Below are 22,972 nucleotides of genomic sequence, written 5' to 3' on the forward strand. Positions count from 1 at the left end.
TGCAGCTAGGAGGATAGCACAAAAAGAAATGGTCAACATAAATTCAATTTCATCATTGTGCAGTGCCCACTGGTCCTAAGATCACTTCGCACTAGTAAGATCTGAGGATTAGCTTCGTAACTTAAGGCCTGCTATGAAAAAGGGAAGTGCTACACGGGTAAGAGAATAATAGTCACCGTAAGCTATTAACATAGATCATAGTACATTTAAACATTCGTGTAAAAGCTGGTCTGAACAATGATGGCTTTTAGGTAGTTTTTCTTGAGAACTTGTATTCAGGTTTACTCGTAATAGTTCACTCTTCCCTACTCTCCCCTTTTCTTCATCCCCCGGAAGACTCAAAACTAGGACGAGTGAACTGATGCGGGGCGGAAAGGGACTTTCCTTGCTGCAATAAAAAAACAAAAGCAGCCTTTCTCATGCATATTTCCCAAACAAATCACCACAATCACAGGGTTAGCAATACGATGTCATGGAGTGTGTTCCAGCAAACAGCACAGTTTCGCCCACATTATATCTCGGAAGACAAGCCTAGAACGATGCTTTACGCAACGACCGGCCCGCGCTCGAAATTTACTCAGAATCCCTTGATGTTCACCGACCAGCAGAACTGCAACCTCCATGCCTCCTGTAAATAAACCGTTCCAGAGACACACCGTCCTCGCTCTCCGAATAAGAAAAGCAAAAATAAGCTCCCTGTGATGGTGTCGAGGGGGCTTGTTAAGTTCAAGGATGGCGCAACAGTCAGCACGGAGCAACATTTGCAAATATGAGCTCATTTCACCATGCCCTTCTACAAAGTGTTTCCTTTTGTGCAGTTATACGAAACGCTCGCTTTTCTTGTTTGTACGCTGGCTCGTTTTTCTCTAGCCTTCGCTGTTCGCTCGCAATTAGTCCAAATTAATTTCTCACGTGAAAAAAAAAAAAAGAAAATGGCTCAAATCATGACATCGCGCTATTCTTTCGCAACGCCTGTGTTTTAAAAGTGAAATTAGTGTCGCTCGCTATTCTTTTTTCTCTTGGCGCTCCTCTCAAAAGGAAAGCAGAAACGCTTCGGAGTGGCTTTCTTTTCTTTTTCTTTTAGCTCATCCCTGCCCGGATGGTTTTGCGCACATATATATTCGACGCTTCGCAACTATGTGCCCAACGGAAAACGTGCAACAGCAGTGGCAGCGAGCACCCGAAGAGGCTAAAAAGAAGCTCGGTTATCGTCGCCCAAGGAAAGTGCGCTTGAGCGTGCATTAGAAAGAGACAAGTGAGAGCGCTAGCGACAGGGATGATGGGTAGTTGCAGTAAAGCATCTATAAAATGCATCTTTGCCCACTTCTTTCCTCCCCCCCCCTCCCCCCTTTCGCGTTTCTCAGCCTTTCTTGATCTTCTGCTCCAAACTTCATCCGACACTTCTACACCATTTTGTTTTACCCACCCGTGTTGCTGCGAGAGCAGGGAACGTCGTTAGGAAGGGTCCGTGTGCTTTCGCGTGCACGCCACGGGGGCCACCGTTCCCCCTACCCTCTCCTCTCGAAGGCAACTGGATGGATATAAGAAGGCGTTTCTGGGGAAGTTGTCAGCTCCGCTTAAGCAACAGTGCGAGACTCCTTTTAATGGATGCCTCCATATTTCTGTCTTGATCTTCTTTTGCATTTTGATGCGCACCCTCCTTTCTACTCTTCCAGGCTTCTATATTTCTTGATTTCATTTTTTAACACGAAAGCGCGGGCGCATGGCTTTCCGCTGCTCGTCTCTGATGCCGGCACTCGAGTTAACTCAGCGCAGCCTGGACGTTGTTGTCACATATCCCCATTCATTTTCCTTTTACTACCTTTTATTCTCGCTGAGGACCAATTCTCCGTGGCAACCATTTAACACGGCCTTATAGCGACCCGCGTCGCAATCTCTTAAGGGCGCACGGTCAGGGTCATCTCCTGGCGGCACTCAAAATGACTCTCTCGAATCCTTTTTCGTTACCGACATTCGCATTTTTTTCTTTGTTCTTTTCCTCCCTCTTTTTTTGCGTCATAAAGCATTGTGCTACTACGCTTCTCTTCGACAAGAAGATTATTAAAATTTTCACCCACCTAACTATAGCTGCAGGCTAATCTTGCAACAATAGAAATGCTTTCTTTATAAAAGGAATATCACGAGTACGTAAAACAGAGAATAAACGGTGTGTCCCTTTTCTTTGCGGACAGAAATAAAAAGTTATCAAGGATTACCAATTTACGGAAACAAGGAAGTCGTATACATTTGGACTCATTTTCAATTGAAGTCTTTCTGGTGTGGCAAGAGTAGGTGGCTTTTTGGACGTCAAAAAAGGACAGACTTCTTGGTGCGTGTGTTTGTGCTCTTCCTTTGTGCATTTTACATATTGATGATGGAACCTTCAGTCGCAGGCGCAACCGCAATTGCTTATATTAACAAATATCATTTAGACTAACTGGTCGAGCCATACCGATGATAATTTAGTTCAGGTTGACGCTGTAATAGCGGTGGACGAAAGGCAAAAACCGCTTTTTGTTACATTGCCGACTAATTGCCCGCTTTAGCATTGCTTTAGACAAATGTTTGATGAAGGCTATCTAAGTCAGTGGCGTGGTTTCGGGTACTAAATATCCTAAATGTGCCGTAAATTCTGCAAGCAAGTTAGAAAAGATATTTTGCCACATTTTGTATGTAAATGCAAATCACTTGATAGATGCCGCATCAACTGTCGGTACGGATTTGGCGGTATACCGTTTCATGCCGTCAAGGTATTCATAAAAGGCCAGGAAGCTCGCTCGAAGTTACTCAAAACATCAGAGTCACTCTAACCCCGCTCACCTATGCAGGCATATGAGGAAGACTGCATTTTTAACGCATACGGAGCAAAATACAAAGCTGCAAGGCCTCACCAGAACTTGCTGAAAAATGTTCCTCTCCTGACGTACATCACCAAGCAAGGACATTTCGTCCTTACTTCTAGAATAACCATGCAAATGAAAAAGAAACGGTGTGTCATGCACGAATTGCAGTAAAACATTACCCCTAACACTCAGCGTATTCACAACTGCTCTAGGAAAGTCATTATTGATTTTGCTCGTTTTCTACATCCATTTCAATGGCCACTTATGACTGGTAGCAGCGGGCTTTCCGCAAGAAATGTCGGCAATTCCGTGTGGTATCGCAATTTGCTGCTTGTTTTTATTTTTTTAAGCCTATAAAAGCGATGGCTTCTCTGAAACGCGTAAAGAGCGAGGCAAGAAGGAGTATTCATTTTTGTGCAAAAAAAAAATAATAGAACATTTTCATTCCATCTGTATTCACGTGATCTCAAAAAACCTTCGCCTAAATCGAATTACCCCTGAGCCGATGGCACCAGTGTATGCACAGCTTTCGGACAGCTGACGGTCAATTTGCGCAGACATCCAAAAATGGAAAATTTCCTCACATTTAATTTTTCGCCTCAACCCTCCCCCCCCCCCCCCCCTTCTCTTTCCTTTTTTTTTTTTTCTCCTGTTCGTTGAACAAGGGACGCACATCGAAACTTGCGGTCATTTTCATCTCTATTCTCCTCTTACACTTTTCATTCGCATTTCTTTATTTTTTTTTACCAAACAGGTGATCAATGCAGCAATTTCAGCAATGCAATGCTCACCGCAGGAACTCAGCCATCACTGGCAGTGCACATTTCATTTGAAGCGTTTCGTCCATGGGATTTGTTTTTTTTTTTTTTTTTTTTTTTTGAAAAGGCACTTATTTTTATATATACTAACCCATCTACTTTTCAGAACTTTATTCCTTTTTATATGTAACCCTTCGTTGTCTCTCACAAGGCATGTTCATACGTTGTTTTACTAACAAGCGCACATCACTTTACGGCTCACCAAGGGTGAAACACGAATCGGTGCTTCGCCGTGAACATGCGTGTCAGCGCAACATTCACGAAATTTCTAAGATTCTTGCCAATCCGCTCGTAAAAACACTGAGATATCCCACATTGCTAAGGGAATCTACCGACTCCATCATTAATACATTGTATTTAGGAGTAATTTCAAGGTGAGCTTCAGAGCCCAAGTTGTGTTGCATAACACAAACAAGCCTTTCGCTTAAAACGGCACACATTACGCATTTCATGTAGGATTTTTATTCACCTTGCAGTCAGGTCTCTACATACAACGTTTATCGTCCATACCGTGACTCATGGCTATTTTTTCTCTTCTTCTGAGAAATCCTCTTTGGCTTGTGAGAAAAATTAATAGTGGAATTGTAGCTAAACATACACACGTCTCAAAATTCTCGCCTCATTATCACAAAAAGAACGCTTAATCCCTACGCTCGAATTCCGCACAGAGAATCGCAATCGTCCCCAGTATTCTTTGTCTCTGGACACACCACGCAATATTGAAATTTTACGGTCCTAGACTATTAGGAATGTTCGTGTTTTGAGTTTAACACTCATGTTCGCCGCACGAAATGAAATATAGACACGGAAGGCAGGTGTTTTTCACAGATGTATATAAATCGCGGTGACAAACCCTTCAAGTTATCCGCACCAAGCCTAAGAAACCTCGTCTGTAATTATCACAAAACGCACATAGTAGAAGCAAAGGTTGATCTTGTTAACCGTCATTTTAGTGCATTGAGATGATTACCAAGTGTCCTCATACATACATACATACATACATACATACATACATACATACATACATACATACATACATACATACATACATACATACATACATACATACATACATACATACATACATACATACATACATACATACATACATACATACATACATACATACATACATACATACATACATACATACATACATACATACATACATACATACATACATACATACATACATACATACATACATACATACATACATACATACATACATACATACATACATGCATACATACATACATGCATGCATGCATACATACATACATACATACATACATACATACATACATACATACATACATACATACATACATACATACATACATACATACATACATACATACATACATACATACATACATACATACATACATACACCTACACGCAAACATATGCACGCACACGGAAAAAATCTGCGTTTCAAGTCTCATCTCCTATTCAACTTCTTCAGTTTTGTAATCCTGTCAGAACTTTCGCCGATAATGTAGGCAAAACGAAAGCGCCTGCACGTGCTACGATGCACGAACAGCTCCGTCAGAACACAAAAAAGGGGAATATATTTGCGCTACACCGCGCTACCCAGCTTCCAAGCATGTACGCAAAATCTAAACAGCAGCGGCTGTTGCTTCCACTTTGGCAACATGGGTGCACCACAAGGTGCCATGTGCTCTCTGTCAAAGGCGCCCACCTGTGAACGAGAGCAATAAAAACCTGCACCAGTCTTTTATTTTGTTGGTTATCAAAGCTTGAAAGTTTTCACTGCTAACGTATTGAGTGCTGTGGCAAAGCAAACGTCCATACGGAGGTGGTCAATTTGATTTCAGGATCGTTGAGGTCGTCAACAGATTACTGCTACTTCAAGCACTCTTTGTTTTCTTGTCTTTCGATCGCTCTTTTTTCCGTGGGACTGCGCCAGGATTCACTCCGGCGCATCTTGTATTTAGGTTTCTGAAACGAATCACAGGGTTTTGTTGACGCACCAGGGAAGGCAGTAATACGTCTTTCCAAGCCTTGAAGAGGCCGCAGCTTATAAATGAGATGAAAGTCGAGGAAATTGTGAAAACTCCAGAATAAACGGTTCTCCCACTCTGAGAGACTAGATGCAGCCTGCAGGCATTACTATTTCATCCACATGTCTGGGCTGCACACACTCGGGCGCTTGCTTTTTCGTGGCGTCAACGTGCCTCAGGAGGAGGAAGCCGAAAGCAACGCGTTAAGCCAGTTGTCTAGAACGAAAAAGCCATTTGTCGCCATTCCTGGCACGTACTTGAACAAGTCTACAGTTCTTGCCGAGCGGGGTTTCGGCCACCGATCAGAAAGTTGCCTGATTTATTTATTGACAAGGTACCTTGCGGTACCTTGTCAATAAATAAATAAATTGGAGAAATATGGGAGAGGCCTTCGCCCTACAGTGGGTATAGTCAGGCTGATGACAGCAAACAAAATGACAGCAAACAAAATGCGGGCAGCATCTCGCAAATCTTAAAACTGACTCGAGGGCGTTCACTCTCTGTCAACATACCAAATATTTCGTTAAGTAATTCATCCCTAACGAGGCATTTATTGAGTTTAAGAAATATTTGCAACCGTGTACATTTGTGAGGCACACTTTCGCAATTTGGCGGTCAAATCCTAGCCAGTTTATTTGTGACAACGCGTGAAGGATGCACAAAAAGTCCAGAGATTTATTGCCGCATGTAGTCGAAATGGCAATTCAATATTGTTTCCCACACATGCGAGCCTGATTACTTCCGAAAATTGTGATCCCACGAGTGCCAACATACCAAACAAATATTAAATTGCAAATTTCAGTTTTGATTCATTTTATACTTTGCTCCAAAAAGCAGGACCAAGTTGGGAGAGAGACACAACACGTCCTTGATCCTCACACCACAACCTTGGCCTTCCTTTTTAGTGTAAACCACATTGTGAATCAGATTATACCTGGCCCGACTTTCCACCTTGCTACAAGTTACTTTTCGTTTGACGCAAATGTATTTTAGGTAGATAGACACGTCGACAGCTTATATATCTAGATCTTTAACATGTATATATGCATATCTGTTACACAATAACATAACACGCATATATATATATATATATATATATATATATATATATATATATATATATATATATATATATATATATATATATATATATGCGAGAACATTTACCGTATTCGGCCGCTTTAAAAAATTATAGAGCGAAGTGTACGCTTCATTTAAAGAAACATATTATTGTACTCGTCGTTTCAACCTGCAGCGGGCTATATATATATATATATATATATATATATATATATATATATATATATATATATATATATATATATATATATATATATATATATATATATATATATATATATATATATATATATATATATATATATTTTTTTTTCTTTGTATCTGATATAACACCAACATTAAAAGACGCTGTGAATTTCATGCGTGTTTCATTCTTTTACTACGACCTGTGTTCAAACTTGCAAAATACTTTTTTTGTATAAGGTGTTCATACCTTCCCGCAGTCAGTTTCCTTCCACTCACGAGCAGAGTGTTCCTGATAAAACTGCAACAAACGGCTCATGCCTTTTGCTTCACTTAGAATCGTCTGTTGCCATGCATAAAAATTTTTATTTTGTTTCTGCACTCACAGTTCCTTCGTCCCAACCTTACTTCCTTGTTTACCCACAGCCACACTGTCAGAGCCTCGTTCTCAGCTCCCTGTTTGCACACACCTTTCAATCTTTCAAGAAAATCTCGCGGCTTTGCACGCAAGGAAGCGACCTCTGCTTTCTCGTGCCGCTTTGTTCGTTCTGACGCACTTTTGAGTTTGCCTTTGTGTTTGTTGACGCCAGTTTCGGCGTTCACAAAAAGGTCGCTTTGTTGCTCTCTCTTCAAATCCTTTGTGTGTGTGTGCGTGTGTGTGTGTGTGTGTGTGTGCGTGCGTGCGTGCGTGTGTGTGTGTGTGTGTGTGTGTGTGTGTGTGTGTGTGTGTGTGTGTGTGTGTGTGTGTGTGTGTGTGTGTGTGTGTGTGTGTGTGTGTGTGTGTGTGTGTGTGTGTGTGTGTGTGCGTGTGTGTGTGTGTGTGTGTGTGTGTGTGTGTGTGTGTGTGCGTGCGTGCGTGCGTGCGTGCGTGCGTGCCTGCGTGCGTGCGTGTGCGTTCGTGTGCGTGTGTGTGCGTGTGTGTGCGTGCGTGCGTGTGTGTGTGTGTTTACATCAAGTGAACGGAGGAAAACGAAAAATAAAACTTCTGCCCAGTATCAAGAATAATTATAATGGTAAAATTTGGATCATACAGATTTTTTAAAAAAAGTTACACCGCTCACTTAAACACCAAAGTTTACAACTCCTTCTTGCCCCAGTATTCCCTAATTCAAGAATAGGCACGTCTGTTAACCCTACCGGAAGTTCTCGCTATGGCGGATAAAATTATGAGTATATCCGTAAGGTATATAATTTAATAGTAGCAAGCGTTTTAACTAATTCTTACAATATGACCGGCATACGCACTTACGTATGTATGTATGTATGTATGTATGTATGTATGTATGTATGTACGTACGTACATACATACATACATACATACATACATACATACATACATACATACATACATACATACATACATACATACATACATACATACATACATACATACATACATACATACATACATACATACATACATACATACATAACCACACACGCATACATACATACATACATACATACATACATACATACATACATACATACATACATACATACATACATACATACATACATACATACATACATACATACATACATACATACATACATACATACATACATACGAGGCGCCAGTAGGGAACCTGCAATCGTCGGGCGGCGCCACCAGCGCACTGACATACGCGCCACCAACGGAGGAGCCGCCGATCAAGCAGCCGCTCCACGAGCGTCGGCGCTGTTCTGGCGTGTCTTTCAATCGTTGCTCCGGGCTGTGCTAGTGATGTTACAATCCTCTTTGACGCTTCATCGCGAGTGCATCAATTCGGGCCGGATTTGTTTTTATTCACTAGCAAGCATCCACCCAGAAAGCGCGAGCCCGCGACGTCGCGGCCTCACAATGCGGTTTAACATCTGTGGATGTTCTGGACGAGTATTTTCGGCATGAGGAAATGATGCTGCTTGCTGGAAAACCATCATGTGTTCGGTGTCTTAGAAGTGGATGCTTCTCGCATACTGCCTGGAATATTTTAGAGACTATAGCCATAAAAATAAATACAAACAGCGCGGAGCTTACGGTTTCCGCATTTTGAATTTATTGCCGTCGCGCTTGTAATGAGGTTCCAATAAATATAAAGTTGTCTGATATATAAATATATATAGCTGAATCTTATTACTACCTATGCATATGCGCGCCGAGAAGAAATACGAATAGCGGGGTTGAAGTTGAAGTTGAAAAACTAAGCGTTCTTTGATTTTTTTTATTTTAGCATATCTGAATAGCCTACGTGGCTTCCAGTCGCACTATTTGGTCACTTTTTTCTTTCAATTAAACGTTATCACCCTCAATCATATGAAAAATGCTTGAGACGCACCCTCAAATCACGAGAACTGGGCAAGCTTGAGGGGTCGCGAAAGGCAAAATGAATAAAAGATATATGTTACCATCAATCTGTTTCAACAAATGTAGAGCGCGAACGAAATAAATATCGCGATTAAAATAAGAGAAAACTACGCGGCGCATACAAATTGTCTAGAGTTATTATTATAAGGCCACATACTTGCTTACTAAGGTCACGGATTTGTTTTCGTTTCCGGGGTCTATGGAGTCTCGAAGCGTCTCAGGCTATAAGCGCCTTAATGCATGGGCGCCGGGCAATTTCGACCACCTGAGCTTCCTTACCTTGCACTCGTATTGCAGAGCATACGGGCGTTTTGCATTTTGCCTCCACCAAAACACGGCCGGTATTGAATCCGGGTTCAGCAACCGAGCGACCTCACCATTGAGCCACTGCGGCATATCACGCATTTCATAGGCACTATTTGGTTCCCTGCTTTGATGTAGCGACATTTGTTCATTTTTACGAATGACCAGCGGGACATATGCGGTAATTCGCATGAACGAGGAGCGCTAAGTGCATATCGCGCAGGAAACGGGGCCGATAGCGGCAAACCCAGATCTCGCCTTCGATGCGCCGGCGTCAACCAACCGCCATCGCAAAGGGCACGAAAAATCGAGGTAAACGAATTTACAGCCAGAACGGTGGGCGACACCTAGCAAACACGTACTGTTTGGCTAACTTGCTACGGACACGCCTGCGAGTAGTTCGGTCGTCATTGTGAAATAAACGTTTATTACGTCATGAGGCGTGGCAAACTAGCGCTGAGTTAGGTTGCGCTCTCTTTATTTCAACAAGGCGCATCTCTAATGGGTATTTTATCAACCGACGAACCTTCAAACATTATTTAAACCGTGAGCTGTGACATCTAATCGACCGCCTCGTGCAAACTACCCGCACCGTAAGAAACAAAATTTGTTATCTGATTGACGCTAAGCAATGCTATCTCCGTGCTTATTTTTTTTTTAATTTGGTTGCGTCGATTTGTATTCATAGGTAGCAGTTTACTTTCTTAACTCGTCGCCCTACGATGATCCCATTTTGCATTCGTGTCTTCTCCAAAAGCTTCAGCGGAGAGCTGTGCAGCCGCACACTTAGCAATAGTTCACGACTGCTGCATGCCTTCGAAGCATCAGTGCTACACCCAATTTTCTTCGTCTGAACTCTGGTAATGAGTGATCACACATTTCCGGTCACGGCACCGGGCCCTAAAGTACAAAAACGAGCGCACCGCTAGCGGTTGCCAAATGGGAAACCCCTCTCAGGTACATAAAACGAACCAAAAAGCACACGCCATGGTACTTAAGCTGCCCATCTCAATTGCAATGCTGAAGTCACAACACGCACCGTATGGGAGCGAACAGCGGAGAACAGCAAGCCATACAGTACCTGAAATCAGAAACTTTCTCGACGCGCGATAGGCCGCAGTCATGATTACTGCACTATTGGCCAGCGTCACTTGTGACACCTTAAGAGCAATCCAATTACGAGCCATTCCAATGCCAGAACGACTTTAACATTGAGCTCTGATTCGCTGATTCCCGATTCACCTTGGACATTACATGCAAGCACATCTCAATAAGAAATAGCGCTGCTCTTACGGATGTTTCACGTTACGATGAGGCACAGGTGGCATGCCCCACTATGTTATTTATTACCTCTTCCCAATATTTTACGCTCTTTCCTCAGTTTTTTTCCTCTGATAAATTCCAGCTGACATTGGGGATAATTATGTGCTTTTTCCACTTCCTTTTCTGCTTTTCTAGGTTATTATGAAATTCTTAGTCCCAAATCATGAACGTGTGTTGTTCCCAACGCAATTATTAAGCGACAGAACACCATGCGCAATGACATTTCACTCGGCAACCTTACGTTCTTGCTGAAAAGAAAGCAGAATAATTGTCAAAAAACGAAAGAAGGAAAATAAAACGGTAAAGGAGGGTTGCTCCAAACCTGACAGTTATTTGCAGGGCGTAAACAAATCCATTCTCTTTCTGCGAGCTCCGTCCCGTTGAATCAACTCTCCAAGGAGAAAGAGAAATGCGAAAAGGAGAAAACAGGAGAGGCCGCATCACTCATCGATACCGTTTCCTTGGCGCTGCAGATGCTAGTCTTTCACTTTCATCTCGTTCCCTGGAGACGCGGCATTCTCTTATGGCGGTAGCAAATTAACATTGAAAACGGAACTCACTCCCCGCGCCTCAAGAGAATGGGCGGTACGAAGCACAAGGCAGATTCACTGGAACGCCGCGTCTCTTACGGGACTCCAGCTGTTGGAAAAATATACTCAATCTGTACTAGCGACTCGGTACTGTGTGCAAATTATTTTTGTCTTCTCCAAGCTTGACGGTATGCTGCACCTGGCAACGCCAAGGACTTCGGAAACTTACGAGTGTGGCATATGCATGGAATAATTTACTTGTTGATGAGCAAGAGGTAACTAAGAATCACTAATTGAGTGAGTGAGTGAGTGAGTGAGTGAGTGAGTGAGTGAGTGAGTGAGTGAGTGAGTGAGTGAGTGAGTGAGTGAGTGAGTGAGTGAGTGAGTGAGTGAGTGAGTGAGTGAGTGAGTGAGTGAGTGAGTGAGTGAGTGAGTGAGTGAGTGAGTGAGTGAGTGAGTGAGTGAGTGAGTGAGTGAGTGAGTGAGTGAGTGAGTGAGTGAGTGAGTGAGTGAGTGAGTGAGTGAGTGAGTGAGTGAGTGAGTGAGAGTTATTAGGCTGGCATGTGGATGGGCTAGGAAGTCAGCTCGTTAGTGCTTCCTTAATGCTTAGTTTAACTATTATACCTTTTTAAATTCAGTCCCTTCTTTTGTAACTTCGGTTTTCGAAACAGGCGACCTTGTAAACCAATATTTCCGACTGATCAGCAAGCATACTGGCCAGGCAAGCTTCTCCTTTTCGAACAAGGAAAAATAGTTGCACTCCTTTATGCGCGAGTATAATCGAGCAGTTCGTTTTCCAATCATCTCATTGCCAAGGCAACGGAAAATAATTCTTTCTGCTCGGCGAAAATCTTCATCGCTTTGAAGCCTTCTTCAAAAAAAAAAAAAATATTTTTGAGCGCCTATGTACGCCGTTTCAATTCATTACCGGCTCCTTAGAGCGCTGCTCTGTCGTCTTTAGGGACTCTCAAGGCACACCCATGAAAAAATGAAAGCAAAAGCCCCAACGCAACCTACACCGCCTGCTCGGTACTGACACAGTTTATCATCATTTAGACCTCGACAAAGCGGATGTTGAAATTAAAATGTATGGGCCATTTGTTCGAAGCATTCATAAAGTGAATGTTCGGAGAACATTTACATAACGACGTAATGCAAAGTACCCCTGTTGTAAGTTTTTTTTCCTCCTCCAATATGCTGCTGGTTGGACGAGTTTTATGGTATCGTAGCCGGGAAGGTTCTCATGTATATATTAATATCAACTCGCTCTCTAATAATCTCTCCCTTCGCCTTGGACAATATATTCATTTTTCCTTCGAAAAGACGTTTTCTTCCATTCAGACGCATTAAACAACCGAGTTTAGATTACTTCGTAGCGAAAGAGCGATAGCATTGCAGAATTGCTGAGCTGTTTCGTACGTGTTCTTCATATACGTCTACAAATGTCAAGACTGTTTTTCTTAAATGACAGGGCGTGAAACTAATTGCAAAACACTACCCTTCTATTACGCTGTGCCCCTGAGGTATACGTTCACTTAACCAACTGCAGTGATAAATTGAGCCCGATGGTATTTGACAGCGTTTTGCTGACTGATGCAATATAGCAGACTGAGGTTTGCTTGCACTAAATTTGTCTTTTCTTTTTATTCCTCTACCTCCTTGGCCCCGACCCTTCGCAGACAAAGGCTCACCTGGACGTGCTAGCCGACGCGCTCCTAAGGTGGGCCCGAGGCCGCTACTGAACACGGCCCCTCACCTACGACGGGGCACCCCACACCGACAAAAGGTCAACGCCTGGCTGGTCAAGGTCGAGTCCGGAGAGGCCACAGAGCATGGGAGCTTCGCTTCCTCGTCGCCTCTACGGATTCGAGCTTTTCGCCACAACCGCACAAGTGCGAAAAATTGCGGTCACTCAAGTTCGCCGCCAAATGTTTCGTCACTAGTCCGGAGAACAACGTCCTGACCCAGCTGCGACGTCCGGGAGAAGACATCGGAGCTCCACTACTTCGCGAGCCGCGAAGGAACCATGCAGCACCCTCCACTGGTCTCTCTCTCTGTCTCCTGTGTAAATGCCCTCGATTCGAGACGACAACAAGGGTGTCGGGAGTATGTGCGTGTGATCGTCGCTAACAGAGGTTGAGCTGCACCCTTGGGATCCTCCTATTTCATTCCTGATGGCTACTTACTGCAGATGCCATCATTTATTTGTTTCCTTGCTATTAGGGTGATTTTTAAGAGTCTATTCCCTCACTTCCTTACCAAGTCCTGCTTATAAATCTAGGGGACATGAACAGTTGTGGAAAATTTACTCGCTTGTCCGTAAGAGGACACAATCAAAAAGCCAAAGTTTAAGTGCTACGTCCGGGCACTGTTCGTAAAATAACCCCACGATCGGACTAAATCACTGGATTTAGCCTCGGAACGAGGATCTTATTTCTCCAAGCAGGGCGATCACGCTGAAGTGGCTAATCCCATTAAATAAAAGGAGGAGGAGGAAGAGAGAAACAGTTAAAAGTAAAACGCCGTAATATGTCATTAGGTCCCAAGTGAAGAATTCCGGATCGTCTGGGCCACCACCTCATGTGGAGTAGAGATACTGAGGCTGCCACCTGGCTCCAACGCTGCTCGCTAAGCGCTGCCTTTTCGCTGGCAGCTCGCACTCTCCCCATCCTCCGTGCGTCCCTTCCCGCTACAAGTGATCGGAGCGAAGAAGGAGCGAGGCAACGGTTATTCTAGGCATTCCAAAGCTGCTCGAGTTCTGTATACCAAGTTCCAGCGCATATGAAACTCCCTCGTTTATTCCCTATCTTCCCTCCGACACCCGGGAAAGAGAGCGACAGATGAACTCGTCGTCGACAATCCGCGCTGCGCCGCCGCCGCTGTTCTGTGCTCCGTTTCTTTGTCTCGTGCGTGGTTGAGCTTATTTTTCTACTCTGGTGGCGTGTGTTACCCCGTCTGCGTGAAATGAAAGAAGAGAAAGAATAACAAAAGCACTCTCTCAATGGGAAAGAAAATGAGGTAGTCACCTTACTCCCCAACCTAGAGCGGGAGTCACCGGGAACAGAGAACCCTTAGCCGATAACCTCGACATCATGGAGGAAGGAAGCAACTTAGGAGAGGCCCTTGCCATTCCCAATGCATTGGAGAAAGTGTGGCGGAAGTGACGTCAAAATTTAGGGTTAGCCAAGTCGGGCCATTAGCAACGGCGACGCTGTTGCTATGGAAACTCGGGCCACTAGCAACAGCGTTGCTAAGGGCCCTAGGTACGTGAGCGTCGCGGAGAAAGGGTAAAGGGGGAGGAGAGGCGTTGCAGCTTCCGGTCGCGGCGCGGCCGCGCCGGCTTCAAAAAAATGACGTCAGGGCCTCTCCTAAGTTGTTTCCTTCCTCCATGCTCGACATTTTTGTTTTGTTTTGTTTTTTGTTTTTTTTTTCATTTCACGAAATGGTAGTAGTGGTTTCGAATTCTCATAATGAACAGGGAAATCTGGAAATGGAGTTACTCCGTCTTATGCAGATGGAGTTAGGTTCGGCAGAACGCAACGCGCAAAATTTTCGGGGATTCAGTCGTTGTGGAAATCGACACTGTCTACCCCGCTGATAAAATATAAATGTTCGTTAGGACCTGATACAATACGGTCAAAATAGCAGATACCTTGGTCCAGTTTCTGGGCTCGGTGACTCTCTCGACTGCTTTAAGAACAGCTCCTCCCACAGAAGACCCCCCAAGTCATCTTCAGACGTTCTCTGTCCCCCAACACTCGAAATGACAGTCCCGTACAGTCGTTTCGCGGAAGCCCCCATGTGTTCAACTCCTCATATCCGCCACGGCCCATGCACCGAGCTTTCCATAGCTAGATATGACGGCCCGTCCTTTGGAGCGTTTTTTTTTTTTTTTTTTTTTTTTTTTTTTATCTCATTTGTCTCAAATCCGTGTGCCGTTCTCTCCGACACATGCAACTCTCTCTGCCTAGCACGAATCTTGTTTCCCGTGAGCGCTTTTGCCGTAGTTAGGACCAGATGTGTGAACCGACGGGCATTCGTTATTGGGTATCGCAGACCTTAGAGTAATGCAAATCTTCGATGTCTGCGTCCTTCAGTTAAACTTGCGAAAATAAGGCGAGGATTGCTTGTCGGCATAACGCAGGGGCAGTTACACTTCCTGGTTCTCGCATGTCTCTCCAAGTTTTGTACAGGTCAGTTGGAAGGTTTCTCTTTCTCTCTCTCTGAATCGTCCCGTTGTATGTGAAAGTGGAAAATTATAAGTACTGATCGGAAGCAGGAGTGAAGCCTTTCAAGCATGTTGGCAACTAAAGGTGTTCAGCCTGTATACCTTGCCTTTTTATCCACTATGACTAGGTAAGGAATCCTAAAAGAAGTACTGCGTTCTGTATCTGTCTCCGCAGACCACCAGACAGCTTTCCGTCGTTCAAAATGTTGACAATTTCTTCAGTGATGCGTGAACTCTTTCCGGTCGATAAAATATCGTATAAAAGCTTTTATTCCTTGGCGTATATCCCTCATCTGCGTTTTCCCTCCTCCCCTTCGAAGATATACGCCTCCATCTCGTCTTTAGGTTGGTCCGTCTTACATGTAAATACGTATGCAATACATGCGGGTTGTGCAAACTACGCTCTTGTACATGTCTGTACACAGATGAGTCTATATATATATACACGTATAAATATATATAGATAAATTATATGTATACATACTTACGTCCCACACAGTTGACCTAAGGCGGGCGCACCACTCACACTGTTACGAGCGAGAGCAAAAAAGAAAAACGGCGCTTTATAAAGAGTGATAAGTGGCCCCATCTGGTGACAACTTTATCGTTCCGTTAAAAAAAGACCGGCAGCTTCATCTGCGCGCATTAGGTCGCTCGTTTCGCGCCACGCCTCGACGGGTGCCGAACGCAGTTCCATCGTGAGATATTCCTCTCCCTTAATCACAGTAATGACGCTTTTTTTTTTCTGTTTAGAAGACCAAACCAGAACGTGTGTGGCCGTAACAAATGTGATACAATTACTAAGAGGCCGTAATTTCAGACAAGCGTGTCTACAACTTTAAAATTGCCGACACAATCAAGACAAAGTATACGGCAGCACTGTGGGCTCCTGTGCGTTAAAAGCTGCGTCGAGCGATCGAAAATAAGACGCATAACGTTTACAGAAGCGGAGTGTGAATCCAGCCTTTCTTTATGCAACCACTGGTTGCAGGTCCTACATATTGGTCCCGTTATCGAGAATGCCGTTTAATATGCAAATGTAACGCACCATGGAAACGATTTCTATTCTTTCTCTACAGGCAGCGGGGGTAGGAAAGACAGAGAAGCCCGAAGTCACACACGTTTAGTTTAACTTCAGAAAGATATGTTTTCGTCGCCAAACACAGTAAATGAGTGAACTCGCTCAGAAGTTCCAGGGACTTGCGAAATTAAAAAGACAAACACGAAGAGTTAGCTCGCCTGCAGCTACTTGCGACAAAAGAAAGTGTGTGCGTGTGTGGATAACCACGTTTCGTTCTAGGCTGCTCTCTATAGATTTCGCTTTAACTGAATAACCTCGGACGCTCTGAGCACCGGGTGCCGCGGTGACGAACAGAAAGAAAACAAAACCGCGCCAATCTTTCAAAGGCACGGCATATATACATAATATATTTTACATCACGCACACCGCTCTGCCGAGCTTGTAATAGGGAAAAGATAGCTTCTGCCTCGAAGCGGTGTCTGTCGTTCGCTGCTACAAGCTCGTGCGGCTTTGGTCCTCTGGCACAAAAAGATGGGCCGAGAACTAAAAAAAAAAAAAAACTGTGTCCACAACTGTGTTCAAGAGTTACTGCTTCTCGGACGCGTATAGGATGCGTAACGTGCGTTCCATGTTCGACCGAGCTGCCCTCTTTTTTTTGTTTTTGTTTTCTATCTTCAGCGTGTTCCACAACCCCGTCCCATTCTGAGATGAAGAGACTTAGCATGTGTTTCTCCTCGACACAAGGGAAAGGAAGCAGCGACAGTAGGTGTGTGTTGTCCGCGGCGCGCGAAATGTTCTTTCGTAACGTCCAGGGGGCGACGCAGAAAGAGCTATTTTCTTATGGTGTACACTATAACTTGAACTCCCAGTGTCGAATAGTCTATAGCGGCGGGTCACTTCGTAGTTATGAACAGGACGTCTGTACATGTAGATGTAGATTTTTCCCCTTAAAATGCCTCCAAAAAGAGACCAAATCAAACAAGGGGGGGGGGGGGGGGGGTGCTTACTCTAACTGTAAGTTCTTTAGTCAAACTAGTGCTTTGGCACGCGCTAAGGCAAGCGGTGCTGAAACTGAGAGGCAAAATCAAATTATTCTTATTATTTTCGTTTCCATCTCCTAATACGCACAAAGGCTTCATGTCCACGTGGTCCATTCTGTTCAAAATCGTAAATAACGCAGTTGTGGTTGCCATCATAGTAACCTTCCGTATAAAATCGTTAAGCGCCATAATGTAGAATGCCTGGGTAATACAGCCATACTACGTGAAAAAAAAAAAAAAAAAAAAAAAAACTTAATGAGAAACAATGGGTTTATATTGTTTAAAAGTGAGCGATGTCATGAACCTGCTCAATGAAGCAAGCCTGACCTTTCGTTCTGCATACAGCGCACAAAACTACGCAATGGCGGAAGTTTGCGAATTCCGCGTTCTGAAACGTTGTGATTGTGCGCAACCAAGACTTGCAGATTCTTTGTCTTTCATCGGCTTATTATTGAGAGAGAAAGAGCTTTTCGCAGCGCTTGTAGCAGGCCTCCGTGATTGTGAGTCGAGCACTCTCCAAGTTGATTTCCGCGTCACTAACATTATCTTACTCTTGAGCCACCTGGGGCACCCTCTAGCGATCGCATCAAACAGGCCTGCTAGGTTCGGAAGGAATACGAAACCCACGCAAGGTACCGCAGAAGACGAAGCTTCAAATTCCACCTGTCCCAACACTTTGTCCCATCCAAAAAGCCGTCAGTCACGTCATGTCTCGCACTCCGCCGGGCAGCTTTGAATCGCCAGGAGGCGTTGGATTTGGTACAACGGGGGTATAACGGGAAACCCAACGATTGCTCGCTTGCGTGCGGCGGAGCTGTCTGCGAATGCGTTACATACGTTGCAGGGTCTAATAATCGGCCACGACTCAAATGACGTGTCTTTCGGCCGCCGTTCTCGGTAGAAGTGGTACTGCGCCATTGAAGACTCGAACAAATGTCACCGTACGTGTTTTGGTGGCCGGGAAGCTCACGTAGAACCAAAGACACACGTTCCGAAGACGCACGTTCTAACACGTTCCAAATCGATCGAAAGACTCTAGCCTCCATGGCGTGCTCTCCTGCAAGGCGTGCGTGACGGGTTCTTTAATTTCAATCGTTAGCGGAAAACGTGGACCCGTGGTTTCTCCATAGTTTACGCAAACTTCCCGGAAGAACTCAAACATTGGTGCAGGTTGCTTGCACGATCTGAGCCAGTGGAAACCACAGAATAGAAATCCGCGACTCAAAACATTATATGCGCTTGACCTATTGCTGGCGTTCTTTTTAGATTCTCTATTTTGCTTACGGTGTTAATCTAGTGTGCTTCTGCACGCCTGCTTCCAAGGAAGAGTTGCGCACACATATTCGTGCAATTGTTTAAGCTTAATAGCTAGTCAACAAACTTGGACGGTGCTTTCGTTAAATCGGTGCTCAATCTGCTTTAGTGAAATGCTTTCAACATGGTTTCAACAAGCTTTCAACACGCTTTCAACATGCTTTCAACATGCTTTCAACATGCTTTCAACTTACTATTACTGAAATTCAAATTGACTGTACACGCCCGGGGATAAACGTCGCCAGATCGTAACCAGCCGAAGTATGTATCTAGGAGCGAACAACAAAAATTGATAGATTTCAACACCGGGATAGGCCTCACGACCAAACCTGCTATTGATGCGAAACTCGGACGTTGCAATTCTGCTAGATGTTATTAAGCTTTATATCCTGGGCGCAAAGACGCACAGCGTTTAAACAGGAATTTTGGTTTGAAGACTTTTGTCCCCGGGTGTACACTTATGCTGGTGGTTGATGTACGCCTATAGACGTGCTCGCGTATCACACAAACGAAGCCTTCTGAAAGCACTGTTTAATATTGTGTTTATGTGAAGGTACTGCAGAAGAGTCGGACACGACTGAACGCCTGAACGGAACTGAACTGCAGATATTCACAAGTGATCATGGTATGGCTTGCTATGTCATTTCTGCATTTTTTTCCCTTCTGCCTGAAACGACATCACCGTCTTTAAAGTTGGTTTTACAAACTGTTAAGAACCATCAAATGTCTTTAACCTTTTGATTGTTTAACGAGCTGAGTTCATGTTGAATGAACTATTGCGTAATTAATTGGCCTTTAGCCAAGTGGACTGTATTCCAACGAGCTGCGAATAGCTTGCAAGTCTCGCCTCAATCTGTCCTTGTCAGCGAAAACTGTTGTAGAAAGAGCTAAATGAAGATCAAATCATGTGCTGTGTTTTGAATGCTCAGTCCTGTTCTCCCATCGCTTCACGAAAAGGCGATAGTCCATTCTGTAGTGGTAAATTCAAACTGGGAGCGCTTCACGGTGCTTTGTTATTTGTTTCGTTTTCTTCGCTGCTGTGCTCTCTATTCCGCAACATGCTTTTTCGTTTGGCGCACTCTAGATATGTCTCAAAGAAGTGTTGCCGAATGTTCTTGTGATGGGTAATGTGCTGCGCGAAAGTTAGCTAACTTGTCTGAGGGCAATACTCGTGTCATCTTTGCTCTTCAGCGCTGTGGGATGGTGTCGTCATCTGGCAAGAGACGAAAACAAAGTAATAGAAAAACAACTATGTTGAAATTTTTTCGCAGTGGTCAAACAGCATGCTTTCAAAACGACAGCCACTGATACTAATGATTGCACTATTATGCTGAAACGTTCATACAAATGCGTCTAACGAGGCAGCACGGCCCTTCTTAAATGCGTATTTTATGATGTAACCGAATTCGCGAGAATTGAGTGGCGGCGACTTTCGAAAACTGATGCGCGATAAGCATTCGCTCTACCCCTCGCATAATCGATAAAACAATTCATTATATCACGAACGAATCAGGGATGAGCCTGGCGACTAAAGCGCGAAGGTTTGAGAACTAAAGCAATAAAATTTTGCGCAATACATTTTCCTATTTACTTTGCTTATATCATCACCACTTTGTAGAAGGTAAAGGTCAGATTGTCAAGGTGCTGCTGGCACTGATTAAACAGACGCTATTCGTGAAGAATGCTTTCTGATTTTCCTATTTACTTTGCATATGTCCCCAGCACTTCGTAGAAGATAAAGGTCAGATTGTCAAGGTGCTGCTAGCATTGATTAAACCGATGTTATCTAACTAGCAGGCAGCCAAGCGCAGAAAAACCTGCGTCCGTGAAGAATGAATGCTGATTTTTTTTCTTCCTCGCAGTCACCTATAATATGTTTCTTTGGCGGAATGTACAAGCGGACACTACAAAAAATGCGTTCGCCTGTAAAGCACAACCGAAACAAAAGTTCGCCCAATTTCCCTACAGTTTTAAATGCGCCCAAATCGGTGCCCTGATCACTCACTACTGTTCGTGCTCTTTTCACTGCGTCCCCTGTTACGACTTCACTTTTCTTTATTCCATATTTCTTTTCAACTTTTCTTACCCTATCATGCGCGCTCATCACACCAGCTATTATTTCTTGCGTCACACGCTCACCGTCATCACTTGTATTTTTGCGTTCAAGGCACGCGCCTCTTCGAGAGCGGTTCTTTCAAGGCGCGGTCGCTTCCCTCACCGACATTAGAGCACCCCTGATGTACAAGTGCAAATCATGGCTCGTCACTCAGTAAGCAGGACATTTCCTTACCTCGTCTCTCACTCTTCGCGCTCGACCCTTCTTCCAACACTTTCTCTTAAGTCCTTTCCTTCAACCTCGCGGACAAGTCTTCTATAGGCGCAAGTCTGCTAGTATTTCCCTTTCTCATGAAAGAATGTCACGGGACGCATAATCCTGGCTAAATAACTACGCAGACAGAAGACTCACGCAGAGATCTCTGCATTGCCAACTTCTCGCTTTCCAAAAGAACGCCTTAGACATACCAGCAGCCAAACTTGAGATGGATAATGGGAGAAATCGTACCATGCCTTCAGTCAAAACCTTGTTGCGAGAATTCTCGAAACGTTAAAAAAAAAAAAAAAAAAAGTCTGAAAGCTCCATAAATATGGAGGAATGTCCTTTTCAGTGTATATCGCTTGGTGAGCGGTGCAGCGCTTCTCAGCACCGGTATTCGAAAACCGCATAATGTATCCGCTCATCGAGCTCGCGTGAACAAAATTTGTCGGATTTAAAGTGTTTTTTAAAAAAAAAAAGTTAAGTAACGATGGACAGGCGTTGACGCTCACAAGGGACAAACATCATTATTGTTTTCTCGTGCGTTGGACTTTTGAGCATATAGCGGGATTTTAAACATTAAAAAGAGGTCATATGACCAGCCAGCTTCTAACTCCTGAAATCTTGTTAATTAAGGTCGGAAGCTCTTGACAAAAGCAATGGGCTATATCGTGTTGTTACATCCAGAAAGTTCCCAGGGTCACTTATATTTTCCGTGTTTTGCGCGTACCAAATCCGCCCGTAAAAGTAGGAAAGCTCTAGCTGCATTATAGATAACGCTCCAGTTCGTCAGACATTATAAAACCAGTGAATATCGTAGCAAGGAAATATTTTAGTCATATGGGTCGTGAGCCACCGAGAAGGTATAATAATGAAAACCGCACCCCTATAAGTTTCTTGGCCCTAGAGTTGCAACCGAATGCCGCTGTGGCGTTCAACTGCAGAAACTATTTGCCCTAAAACCCTGTTCCGTGCTGGTGGCCAGTTCCGCGAAAGCCTCAAGCGTCTGAATCTTGATCAGGGTTCTAAATGAGCTGTGCTGTGTAGCACGTCGCCTAAAACACGTCGCTGGTCTACTTGATTATGAGAGCAATTACAGGAAAACAGCGCTCCCAAAAACAACCACAAAAATAGTTGAAAGCAGCGTTGATGTCTGTCCATACCGCATCGTTTTAGTGTCCTCGTGGTTATTCATGACTGAAGCTTCTTCCTACTCTTGCAATATGAGACGTAAAAAAAGGCCCCATTCACGAGAGCACAAGCAGTTACAACTTCATCAGTGAAAAAGAAAAGGCGCGTTGCTATGGCTAGCAACCAGATGAAAAAAGAAAAACAAAAACAGCGCGACAGTATCCGCGCCAAGGAATACCGCGAGGGCAAACCAAATAAACCGATTCTCTACATCATCTTCTTCGTCAAGAGCGCAAATACCACAGAGCAAACACCCGGCCGGAACCGCGGAGCACGGTAGAAGCCGCACACCCGTTGAGACCACCTCACCGAGTCCCAGCGCTCAGCCCCGACCACCCGCTCCGACATGATCTCCTCTTTGCGAGTAAACACTTCACAGGACGCGATTTCAAAGTCCCCTTTCTTCCTTT

General features: G+C 44.1%; 1 protein-coding gene across 1 annotated transcript in view; it reads left to right on the plus strand.

Annotated features, from left to right (window-relative positions):
* The window catches only part of jeb (low-density lipoprotein receptor domain-containing jelly belly protein), a 157,112-nt gene extending 143,916 nt beyond the window's left edge, over nucleotides 1-13,196 (plus strand). The window contains exon 3 of the mRNA XM_084587268.1: nucleotides 13,134-13,196. Within this exon, the coding sequence (XP_084443394.1) occupies nucleotides 13,134-13,196 (63 nt within the window). The remainder of the gene's footprint in view (nucleotides 1-13,133) is intronic.
* The last annotated feature ends 9,776 nt before the right edge of the window (nucleotides 13,197-22,972 follow it).

Source organism: Amblyomma maculatum, chromosome 1 (genome assembly GCF_055883805.1).
Source record: "Amblyomma maculatum isolate TAMU_Amacu chromosome 1, ASM5588380v1, whole genome shotgun sequence".
Lineage (NCBI taxonomy): Eukaryota > Metazoa > Arthropoda > Arachnida > Ixodida > Ixodidae > Amblyomma > Amblyomma maculatum.